This window comes from Sciurus carolinensis, chromosome 11 (genome assembly GCF_902686445.1).
Source record: "Sciurus carolinensis chromosome 11, mSciCar1.2, whole genome shotgun sequence".
NCBI classification, from domain to species: domain Eukaryota; kingdom Metazoa; phylum Chordata; class Mammalia; order Rodentia; family Sciuridae; genus Sciurus; species Sciurus carolinensis.
The window spans coordinates 93,729,569-93,742,851 of record NC_062223.1 but is presented as its reverse complement, the minus strand read 5'-3'; the positions used below and the strand labels follow the sequence as shown (position 1 = coordinate 93,742,851).

Below are 13,283 nucleotides of genomic sequence, written 5' to 3'. Positions count from 1 at the left end.
AACTAAATAAATAAAAATAATATGCCAACATTTTGGCACTTGAGAATAAAGAACCCTGACTTAAAGGGACAGTAAGTCCTACAAACATCCATAATTAAATATAAATGAAGACCACTTACCAAGAAAAGACAACACAAGTTTCTGTGCTATTGGCTTGGTACTCTATTCAGATTACTTCTTTATGGATGTCATTATTTTTATCATTTACCGGTTATACAGGGACAATAGCAGCTCAAGCTTGATACACAATGCAGACGTAATTACAGATTTGAACTAACAGTCCTCTATTAAAACCTAAATTACCTTCAGCCAACAGTTAAGAAAAGGTCAAGAAGAAGGCACCTGCTGAAAAGACTAATAAAAGCATGCTGTTCATTATTTTCCAGAAGTTTCTAATCCTCTCTCCCACCTGGCGTACATGACAATTCCTAAGTTCATCAAAACCTTGTAGAGTGCTCAGGGCTCTTCTGGGAAACATTATTTTTTCTTTTGGATAATTATGTTCATAAAGTCTCGAGCCAAGAAAAGTTTCTGCTGTCACTTGATCATAACTTCACTCCTCTCCTTTGCTTGCTTGGGTCCTAAGGGGAAATTTTAAGGGCAAGCCTGGGCCAAAATTCAATGAGCCTCTTTTGATTTAGATGGGTGGGTTACAGAAATACATCATCTCCAAAAAAGAATGAGGACAGGGAACGCCATTTAGTCTAGATTTGTCATGAATTACACCAAAGCCGCCAAATAGCATCTGTCTTACTCTTCATCTTGTCAAAGAGGAGTAGCAAACAAGTTTGAAAAAAAAAAAAAAAAAGCTAGAAAAAGAATCTAGAAGGATTAACAGCCATCTGTAAGATAAATATGATTTCTGGTGCCTCAATTTTTTTAAAAAAGAAGCAGCTTATATTACAGAATGCAAAAGACATGCTACTATGGGGATTAATATCTGGGCTGCAGCTAACAACAAAATGATCCTCACTTTTTTGAACAACATATCTTCTTTCTTGGTTTTCATGATCCCGCTCTTGACTACCTGATGATCAGATTCAGCAGATAAACAATATCACACTTACTGTATGCAGTTAGTAAACACTTCTTTACTTGAACTAACTAATTAAAAGTTACTCTGTTATATGTCTTTATTCTTTCCTTGACACCAGCTAAAATGAATACTTCTCCCTATAGATCAAAGAAGAGCATCACAATGAAAGCTTGAAAGATCCTGTTGCCCTCTTATCCAGCAAAAACTTTGCTTTTTTTGGTAGAAAAGATGTGGAGAATACAAGTCAGATGGAGAGATACACTCCTCTGTTTTCATTTTCTTACCTTATAAAATGAAAGCATCAAGCAATTATTACCTCTCTACTGTTTCTTCAGGGCTTCAATGAAATGTGTGAACATATAAGAGCAGCATTATGAAAACTGGAATTAAAAGAAATTGCTGCAAAACACTAGTTCTCAAAATATATTTAAACTTAAATTTAAAATCTGTTATAAAAATATTTACACAAGAAAAATATTTTATCAATCAGGGTCTTGGCAAAAAACAGATGGCACACTCAAACTGAGTACATGAGGAGGAGCCTTTTAAAAATAGACTAGTTACAAAGCTGTGGTCAGAGTTTAAGAAAAGTTTAAAAAAATATAGTAGCAACAAGAAACTATTACTACCCATCAGTTAAAGGATACAGCCAGCTCACAGTGAATAGTATGGAAAGAGGCAAAAGCATTAATACTCTGACCAACATTCCTTTTCCCTCACTAAATTTCCACCAGTGTCCAACAGTAAGAGACCAAGGAGGTCTGCCTTCTTTCACATAGAGCAGAAAGAAGGGTGAAAGCTGGATCTCAAGAGACAAATGGGGGAGAGTCAGCATACTGAATACAATTGAAAATTTTTATTTATCATTGGAATAAACTATATCCCAATATAGCAATTATTTTATAGTAATTTATGTGTCTGAGACACCTCTTTTGGATATTTACTTGAATTCAGGCATACATTAGGTCTCCTAAGTCTCTTCTGATTCTACCAACATATTTGAAGTAAAGAGAGCATTTTATGCTCAGATAAGTTGTAAAAATGCTTGCTACAGTACTAAGGAGAGTCAATGTAAATACATATGCATTGTGAATGTGAGTTTCCTCTTATAACACCAGATGTGTAAAAATAAGGAAATAACTGTCCCTACCTCCTGGGATGACAGAATGAGACCATTTGTATAAAGCATTGTGCAAAGAATTTGGCACATAAACAAACAGTGCTCAGTAAATGTTAACCACTTTTGCCACTGCCACCAACATCATCAAGTGCAGATGCATTCTGACTGGAAAACTTCCCACTATGGAAAGTCTATGTCTTATTCCTGCACATTTTTGCATCTGTAGTACCTGGTCCAGTGCCTCTAGCATTGACAATGGTCAAGTAATGATTAGATGAATACAATGAATGAGCATTGTCATGCACTGTTACGGTTTATATATGAGTCTTTCCCCAAGTTTGCTTATGAGACCATACAAGAAAATTCAGAGTGAAAAGATTAGGTTATGAAAGCCTTATCCTAATCAGTGCATTAATCCCATGATAGGTATTAACTGGGTGGTAACTGTAGGCAGGAAGCGTGTGACTGAAGAGGTGGGTCACTGAGGGTGTGCCATTGGGGTATACATTTTGCCCATGGTAAAAGGAGTTGTTGCTCTGCTTCCTGCTTTATTTCCTCTTCCACCATGATGTCTGCCTCACCTCAGGCCCAGAGGAATGAAGTTGGCCACCATCTATGAACTAAGACCTCTGAAACCATGAAACCGCCAGATAAACTTTTCCTATAAACGTTCTTGTCAAGTGTTTTGGTCACAGTGGCAAAAAAGCTGACAAATATATACTATGTCAGATTATAATATTATTTAGTGATTATTCATTTCTCTTCCTCCCTTTCCTCTATTAGAAGAATGTCTCAGTGTGATTGGATTGTTATAATAAAATACCTTCCACTGGGTGACTTATAAATAACAGAAATTTATTACTCACAGTTCTAGAAGCTGAGAAGTTCAAGATCAAGATGCCAGAATATTTAGTGCCTGCAATGGACTCATTCTTTATACATGTATGGCACCTTCTAGTTATGTCATTACAAGGCAGAAGGGCAAGGGAGATCACTTGAGGTATGAATCCCATGACTTAAACACTTCCCAAAGGTCTCACCTCCTAATAACTTCCTTCTTGGGTATCAGATTCCAACATATGAATTCTGAGGAGACATCAACATTCAGACCAAAGCAAGGAGTATTCTCTTCTGCCTCACACTGATGTGTTGAGCTTTGCTTCATGACCTGCTCTGGCTATTGGAATATGAGCCAGTTTGAAGAGGCTTTGAGGTGCTGCAAGTCTTCACCATTCCTCTTGTTCTAATACCCTCCACACTGAGAACCTCACATCCCGAATCAGAAGACACGTGGACCAGATGGTAACTCAATCCACAGCCTGCAACAGTGCTGCTTCAGCTGTTCCCATAGACTCCAGAGGAAGAAAACTAATGTTTGTCTGGATAAGCCAATGAAGTTTGTGAATGTCATAAAACAATAATGCAGAAAAATCAGACTAATAGAAATGCTTATTAACAATATAGTGACAGCATTCTAGAGTGGACAGTGGGAAACAACTGGAGTTCAAATTTCAGCACTGAAAACTACCAGATGCATGATCCTAATTGGGCAGGTGTCAGTAAACTCCACCGTGTTGGACTATTGTGACAATAAGAAGTAGTACTTTAAAAGCACCCACCACGGTGTGTGGTACATTATACAACCTTGATAAATGGCAGAAATAATGCAATTAGTAATAATGGATAGCATGATATATTCTCAATTACCCATGATTAAAATCCTAAACTAGAAATTGGTCATCTTAATTAAACATTTCTTTAATTAGCCTCAGATAGATAGAATGGTGAAATCCTTGTTCAACTTGAACCTTAACAAAAAAATCGAAGAGAAAACCACAATTTAAAATACACAATGTACTCTTTCTAAAAGCTTCTAATACCTCTGAGTAGTCAAGAATATGAATCCCTGTTGAGTCAAAGAATAAGAATGCATTCTTTGTGAAGGAAAAATGATTAAATTGCATCTTACAGACTAGTGATTTAAATTGTGATCAAATCCACTATAGTTGGGGGCCCCCAGTTAATCCATTTACTGTGAACATTATTAAACATTTATTAAATGCCAGTGCATGGTAAAGAATTTCAAAGATACGGTTTTGTTCACTGAGCTTCAAAAAGCCAAGAACATAAAACTACTAAATGCATCAGCTAATCCCAGCATATGCATTTTCACAAAACAAAAGCACCACAATTACTGAAGCACAGAAATGGGTTTTGGATCCATCAGAGAGGTCTTCAGAAAAAGATTACTGCTGATAAGTAATAAAATATTTATTTGGATTGTAAAATTTGATTAGAAAGGAAATGTATCTAAGACTTGGGCTAAATTATCTGTCTTTCAAAATAATAAGGAAAAATAAAATATTATATCTTTAAAATATTGTATCTTACAGGAAAGATAGAATCTGGGAGCTATTCGCTTAGGAGATCAAGTAAATTTAGGGTAGTATTTCCAAATCATATGTGGAAGGAATGCATGGAGTGCTAAAGCAAAGGTTCCTGGGCTCCCACCCCAGAATCTACAAAATCAGAATCTTTGAGAATTTATCCTGCGGATATGCATTGTTAACAAACTCCCTAGATGATTCATGTGCACTCTAAAATTGAAAACTAGCAACCAATGCAACCATCATATAACCTTGGGCAGCTGAATTGAAAATTTTAAAAGACAAAAATATAAACAAATTCAGGCCATTCTATGTCCACAGGTCAAGTCCAAGGCTGGACTCAGAAATAGCTTCAAGACTAAGTAGATGTTCATTCTGCCAGCTGCTCAAACCATGACTGTTAGCACTTGGAGGAACAGAGCTGATAGATCATCCAGCAGTAGTATGAACCTCTCAGCACTATGGTGATGTCTTACTGTATTGCTGCATACAATATGTAAACTGGACATAGAATTGCCAAATTTTCCCTCAATTCTTTCATTCCTCTTGCACAAGTTCAAGTAATCATTTCTCATCAGTTTCTTTGGTCTTAGATGTTCAAATCTAGAAGTAGTGAGAGAGAAGGAAGATGTTTATAAACATTATTATGTGGAAATTCTATTTTTTAGAAAAAAATCTACGTAACAAATTCAAATCTTTTTTTTTTTTTTCCTCTTATGGTATAGAGAAAACCTAGTTTTATTTTCTAAGAGAAGGGAACAACACAAAATGACAAAGGGGAAAGAAAATTGCTACTAAAGTTTAAAATTTTTTTAAAAGTCTCTGGAAAAATAAATCAGAAACATATATAATTGAATGCAAAGGAAAAAGCACTTGATTAGGACTTGAGGAGATGCAGGTCCTAGATTCAGCTTATGTCCTCTAATGGGTATGTGTACCCAACCTAGCTGCTTTTGAATGCAAAAATGTGAATGTTAACAGGAAATAACTCTCTACGTTATGGAAGCAATGTCAAAATGTAAGTGACATTATCATCACTGATATCAAAATTTATTTTATAAAATCCAGAATACATGGAACAAATGAAGAGCTCTGTGTTATCTTTTCAACAGAGGCAAAGAATATCAAACTCTAGGAGTCAAGAATTATAAGAGCAGATTTATCATCAGATAAAAACTATACTCACATTTTCAAAAATATCACCAAATATAAAAACAATGTAAAATGATACATATATAGGAAAAACCTAGGCCATTTACCAAAATTGTTTCTGTTCTTCACTGCATGAAGGAAAACCAAGATAATGTAGCTTCCTAATAAAAATCACTCAATGTAATTTGATGAAGTACTCTAGATAGCAGAGGTTAATGATTCAGTTCGATATCTTCTTATTCACCTACCTACTCTCATCTACCTGTGTTCAAAGCTAAGTGTGGCTACTGAAGAGCTGCATAAACAACAGGACTATATGAAAGCTGTTTCAGTCAGCTTTTTCACTGCTATAACTAAAAGATCTGACCGGAACTGTAGAAGAGGAAAAGTTTATTTAGGGGCTCACGGTTTCGGAGGTCTGAGTTCATAAGTGGCTGGCTCCATTCCTCAGGGTTCAAGGTAAAGTAGTAAATCGTGGCGGAGGAGTCTGCCAAAGGTAAGCAACTCACATGACAGCAGATATACCCCATAACCATGCCCCCCAGTGAACCACTTCCTCTAGCCACAATCAACCTGCCTACAATTACCACTCAGTTAATTCCGTCAGGGATTAATTCACTGATCAGGTTAAGGCTATAGCCCAGTCATTTCACCTACAAACCTTCTTGCACTTTCTCACATGTGAGCTTGTGGGGAACACCGCATCTAAACCATAACAAAGGGTGATCCATAGTCAGGGCCAGCAGTCAATGAGGTCAGTGTTGTAAGGATTTTGAAACTTGTTTAACACTTAATTGCCCTACAGATTTTAGATCAACACCAAATTTAAGTATACTTTGAAATACACAAGGAAACACACACTTGACTTCAGATGGAGAAAACCACGGTAGACTGCAGCTACTAGTTTGAAACTAGGCTCCAAGTTGCATATCTCCTTGGAGACTCAGTTCGTGAACTGATAATTATTAGCCCTACCTCATGAGGCTATTGGGGGAAGTAAGAATTTTCTTAAAAACCCTACAAACAGTGTACAAACAATGTCAATGAAGTCATTATTAGTAGAATTAGAGTTTATAGAGTGGGCACTCAGTAAAGGTTAATTCCCTTCTGTTCTTGATTTGTACCTCAAAGATGTAAATATGTTCCAACTAAATTATAGGAGATAAGAATCAAATACAGAATGCTTACATACAGACTGAATTTTTCTGACTTGGAGCTTTTCCTTCATTATGATATGGAGATTAATTTGACCATGTACACTGGCCATTATTAGACTCTATACAAACAAAAGTTACAGTTTAAATTTGAAAGAGTATATGAAATTGCTTTCCTGTCCAATATTTAATATAGTTTTTAAAATCCTTGTCCTGGTATTACAAATATACAATTAGCATCTCTGTAATGATACCTTCCTAAGGCCTGTTCTAGTCATCCTCATCATCACTGGGTTCGAGTATTATAGACTGAGTATTTGTGTCTTGTAAAAGTAATATGTTGATACTTGCCCCTTGCCCAAGGTGATGGTATTTGAAAGAGGGACCTTTGAGAAGTAATCAAGTTTCAATTAGATCATGAAGGCATGGTTTCCATGATAGGATCAATGCCCCTATAAGAAGAGACTAATGCATCCTCTCTCTCTCTCTCTACCATTTAAGAGGACACAGAAATATGTTGGCAGTCTACAAACACACAAAAAGGTTTTCACCTTGTCCTTGAAGGCACTCTGATCTCAGATTTCCAGCTTCCAGAACTGAGAAATGAATATCTGTTGTTTAAGATATGTAAGATTTAAGAAGACCATGATATTTCATTATGGAACTCTGAACTAAGTCAGGGAGCAAATCACTCTCTCAATATTGTAGAAAATTGGTTAATAAATATAAATTTCCCCTGAAAACTGTAAAGAGCTAATATTGCCATTTACACAAGAAAAGAGAAGACACAGCTCCTCCCTTGAGACGTCTATAATCTATTCAGAGTAGAAAAATGCACAGTGCCAATAATGGAATGTAGACACATGCATGTGTCCAGGGACATGTACATTTAAGACAAATAATAACAATACCAGGTATTTGAAAAAATATGCTGTGTCTATGATTGAGAAAAAATAAGCAGGTAGGGGTCAATGAAAATATTGGAACAATTTTGTCCTGTGTCTTTAAAGCTCTATAAAAATAAATTTTTACAAATAAAATCTTAAAGTGTTTATAAATAAAATTCACAACAGAAGTTGTGTTATGAAATGTCTGCAGAAGCACAGGTTCATGTATTAGTGGAACATAGAGTATAAATCCCTATCACTCAAACATGAAAGACCAAGGAACTAATGCAATACAACTTCAACAAAACCTTTCTGTAAAGAGAAAGATTCCTATATATGATCCATTTGAAAATCCATTTCACACTTCTAATTTAAATCCAATTTAAATGTAATTTAAATCAGAGTTATTCATTTCATGAGGGTCAGGAGTATAATCAACAGAGGTGACAATTATTTATGCTTATCAAAAGATAACCTGGTAGCAGCAGTGCCAAGCAGGAGAAAATAAAACAGAACCATGACTCCTATTGGGAATCATGGCTATTACAATATAAATAGATCTTACAAACTAATAAATTCTAAGAAAACAATTTACTTTGCATCATCTTGTACCAAATGCAAACTCATTTGTCATTATGTTGGAGTGTCTTAATATGCCTCTTCCAATGCTGAGGATTTTAAAGAGTTAAAAAAAATCACTTCTGGCACAAAATATTAAACTTACCACTTTCGTCATCTATATTGAACCTTCCAAGACCACTGCCATCCCTGATAGAGTACTGGATCTCTCCATCCCTTCCAGAGTCTTCATCCCGGGCAGTCACCTGAAGCACACTTGTTCCAATGCGTGAGTTTTCTTTTACAGATCCAACAACGGCAAAGTCTGGGAAATAGGGGGTGTGGAGGTTTTCATTGACATCCACCACTTCCACTTCAACAAAGGAAACAGATGACAGAGAAACAGGACGCCCTTTGTCTTTGGCTCGAACAGTGAGGTTATAGAACTGCTGCTTTTCATAGTCAAGCTCTTTGCTCAAACGAATGGCGCCACTTGCTTTATCTATTTCAAATCTCCCATTATAGTCATTGACCAAAGAGTAACGTACTTGACCCCCCAATCCAAGGTCTGGATCATGGGTCTCCAGCCAGGCTATGACAGTGCCAACAGGGAGATCTTCAAGAACCTTCACACTATAGCTACTAGGAATGAAAGATGGGGAGCAGTCATTGACGTCATCCAAAAAAACCTTAAGAGTGACCACTGAAAACAGCTGCTGACCACTTTCTGCCTTGTCTCTGGCTTCAATTTTCAAAGAATAGTTTGCTTTGGATTCCCGGTCCAATTGATCAGCTACATAAATGATCCCAGTTGAGCTATTGATGGCAAACTGATGTGTATCTGTCAAGACTGAGTACGTCACTTCACCATTAGAACCCAAGTCTTTGTCTCTGGCTTCCACTTGAATAATCTCAGTACCAATACTTGAACTTTCAAGAATGTTAACTGAGTAACTGTCTTGAAGAAAAATTGGGCTGTTGTCATTAGCATCCTCTACATTGATGGTCAGCAACCTCCATGATGATTTCTGTGGATTTCCTAAGTCATAGATAGTGATATTAAGGAGATAGAGGTCAGTGTGCTCTCGATCCATAGGCATAAGCACTTTAAGTTGCCCAGTCTCCATGTCAATATTAAAGCAGCTATCTGTATTTCCATCAGATATTGTAAATAGCACCTTTCCATTGAAGCCAGAGTCAGCATCATAGGCTTTAATCTTCAGGATGTTAGCACCAACAGGCAGATCCTCCTTCACAGCCACATCAGAAGGAAAAGACTTGTCAAAATGTGGTCCTTGTCTATTAATTGAATAAAAGTCAAGAAATCCATCTTCCAGATTCAATTTCCCATTTGCTTTTGCTTTAATGAGTAGTTTTTCTGCCAGTTTCTGAGCCACACGAGTTTCTCTGCAACTGAAGCTCTTTGAAGACACTTTCCCATGGAGAACTGAAATGTTAATAGCCATGGGGTCTGCAAAATTCTCTCCATCAGTTGCTGTAATTCTGAGGGCAAAATTACCATTTTTAATGCCAGAATTCATCAGTGACTTTTTAAGCTGTAAAACACCAGAGTCTGGGTTTAAATAAAAGAAACCAAGATCATTTCCAGAAATGATTTTGTACTTTACAAGTTCAAGTTCATCAATATCAATGGCTGAGACAGCAGTGATGTGACCACCAACTGGAAAGTCATATGAAATAACTCCCTGGCAAGCCACTTTTTCAAAGAGAGGACTGTTGTCATTGACGTTCCCTATTCGAATGGTCACATTTACCTCACTTTCATGGCGGTATGGTGAACCCCAGTCAGAGGCCCTAACAATGAACCGGTAAGTTTCTGGAGAGGATTCAAAATCCAATTCTTCAGTTGTGCTAATAACACCTGTAAACTGGTTAATGGCAAATGGTAACATATTCAGGCTGGCAATGCTGTAGGTGATGTACCCATTTTCTCCTTTATCCTTATCAGAAGCTGAAACAGTAAGAATGCTTGTTCCCACAGGAACACTTTCATTCACAAAAGTATCATACAGTGGCTGCTGAAATTCTGGGGTGTGGTCATTTGCATCTTCTATGCTGATGGTAACTTGTGCTTTTAAATCTCCTTCCTTGTTTGTCACCTCCAGTTTGTAAACCTCCTTCTTAATGGTATTCAATGGCTGTGCTGTGACAATCAGACCTGACCGAGGATTAATTTTGAAGTACTCTGCATCCTCACTTGGAGATAACTTATATTCCACCTCTAGAGGTTCAGGATTTAATTTTACAATAGCAACCACAACACCAGGAGGAGAAAACTCGCTTATGCTCACGTCATACAACTCTTTTTCAAATCTAACGGGGGCAGTGTCTCTTCTGGGGTTGATAATGTGAACTATCTTTAGAGCTGAAAATTTCTGAGGTGACCCTTTGTCTTTTGCTTGAAGGGTGAGATTGTAGCCATAGGCAAAGCTTTCCCAGTCAACTTGCTTCCTCTCCTGGATCTTGTACTCATTCATCCACTTTCCTTCTCTAGCCAGGAAGAACTGATCTAAAGGATCTCCAGCCACAATGGAAACAGATTCAATCTCTCCGTTGGCCCCCTCATCTTGGTCATCAACTGTCACCACTGCATAGGTCGGTTCTTTGTCTAATGAATAGGGAACATGAGTGACAACGTGGATGGTTGGGGCGTGTTCATTTATACGTTCAATGTGAACATAAAGCTTGGCAGTACTGCTCACTCCATTGTTACCATAGAGTTTCATTCCCCGGTCCACAGCCAAAATCTCCAGATCGTACCTATTCTTTTCATCATAGTTTAGCCGTCCACTTAAAGAGATAACACCACTGGTGGGGTGAACTGAAAAGAGATCAACTTTGTTTTTGAAGTAGTAGTAGAATTCTCCATTGGAACCAATATCTGCATCTGTTGCTGTCACTTGGGCGACACTAGTCCTCAGAGGTGTGCTTTCTGCTATTGTAACAGAGTAGGTTGTGGGTGAAAACAGGGGCCTCAGATCATTCATATCTAAAACCTGGATATTTACTTTGGTCCATGCTTCCAAATCCTCTCCTCTGACAGAACCTTTTACAATTAATAAATAATTGTCCTGAATTTCCCTATTCAGTATGGCAGAATTGCCACCTTTAGTTCTTATCCTAAGGAAACAGAAATCTGCAATGATGACTTCCTCTGCTTTGAAAAAGCCTTCCTCATCTCCGGACACTATTCTATATTTGATATCCCAGGACAGATCTATTAAGGTGATGCCCATTCTACTCTGGCTGCTGACGTAGGTCCTAGCGGCAGAGTTCTCGTACACTGTGGCATTATAAATGGAATGAGTGAAGTGGAAGCCCAGGGACCCAGTCCCCGGCAGCCCCTGGGATACAGCGGCCAAAAGCTTGAGAAGCAGGAGGACGAGGCAAGAAGGAGGAGGTCGCGTCCCCACACAGAGTCCCATAATTATATCCATCACATCATACTTCCATCCTGGAGGGGGGAAAAGCAGAAAGAGAAAAAAAGATAAATTAACCTGGAAGACAGTGGGAGAAGGAAGAGGAAATAACTGTTATTAAACAGTGTTTTTAAAAACTTTATTATGAAATCTTTTTATTAAAATATCCATATAAGAAATAGAGAAACCTTACCACTACTAGATAATACAAGTTCAAAGCCACTAGGATTTAACCATATCTTGTTGAATATTTTTAACGAGACACTTTGAGATTGCTGAGGGGATAGTTCTTTGGTACAAGATTTCTTATATTCTGAAGGTCAATTTGAAATTTGTATTAGATGCCTTAATTACATTTATCTTGGACAGAGACTCGCCATCTACATAACTATCCTATGAAAATATTTATACATATATTCATTACATCACAGATTAAAATAACTAAAAAGATACTAAAGAATTATTGACAGATAGTCAAACAATTCATGGTAATTTCATAAAGCAGAATACTACCTAGTAATTAAAAGTATTACAAAGATGTGTATTTTCAGGTGCAGTAAAAAGTAATGCTAAGTGAAGAAAGGGACATCACACAGTATGTGTGGTACGTCTATTATTTTTAAACATGTATATATTCAATTGCATCTTTATATTTTGAAAGGGTTAACTGTTGTAGTATTTGGAGGCATATTTTCATTTTCTAATTTTTTCAATGAATATTGCTTATCAGTGGTTATACAATTACTTATATATAATTATAATGTTTTAAAGAAACATTTCAAAGTACTACTAAGCTGATCAAGGTTTATATATGTTCCAACACCACAAGAAGAGACAAGGCACCATGTAATAAAGAAGAGAGGATGATCCTAAGGAACTGCATAACCTAAGCAATATCCCACAGTGGATTCACGGTGGATTCACTGCTCAGAACAATTTCTTGAAAGAAAAATTTAACAAGTTACAAGAGCTATGTTCAATTATTTTCATCAGTGACTACTAAATTTTGATAGTTCATAGTTCTATGACCAATTAGATTCAAAGATAAAAACAATTTTCTATTCTAACCAGTAAAATCTATCAAATCTCTCAAATGGGGGTTGGATGGGAGGAGGAAGAACACTTGTGTTTATGAGTATGATGGCTTATATTTTTGGAGTTTCCAAATATGATTTCTTACACCAAGTCATACACTTCAGTCACACCCCTGACAGTTTCCTTCTCATCCTCTTCTACAGGGAGTACAGAGATGGAGCAGAAGAGAAGTGAATCCTTTTGCAGCATAATGATGTAAGCACCATGCCATTTTTCCACTTGGTTATATTGGATTTTCACAAGAATCCTGAGCAGGGCTGGGGAGATAACTCAGTCGGTAGAGTGCTTGCCTTGCAAGCACAAGGCCCTGGGTTCGATCTCCAGCACCGCAAAAAAAAAAAAAAAAAAAAAAAAAAAAAAAAGAATCCTGAGCAATAGGTACTATTTAACTCAACCATATACAAGAAAACTGAAGATCAGAGAAGTTGCCCTATTTGATTGGGACACTGGCCCA

The 13,283-nt window shown here is 37.0% G+C and overlaps 1 protein-coding gene across 2 annotated transcripts in view; it reads right to left on the bottom strand.

Annotated features, from left to right (window-relative positions):
- Fat3 (FAT atypical cadherin 3) overlaps window positions 1-13,283 on the bottom strand; it is a 595,529-nt gene that overhangs the window by 472,746 nt on the left and 109,500 nt on the right. For both annotated transcript variants that reach the window (XR_007104020.1, XM_047518553.1), the window contains exon 2: window positions 8,461-11,769. Coding sequence is in view for 1 of the 2 variants with exons in the window: in XM_047518553.1 (XP_047374509.1) it covers window positions 8,461-11,769 (3,309 nt within the window). In the remaining variant the exon portion in view is untranslated. The remainder of the gene's footprint in view (window positions 1-8,460; window positions 11,770-13,283) is intronic.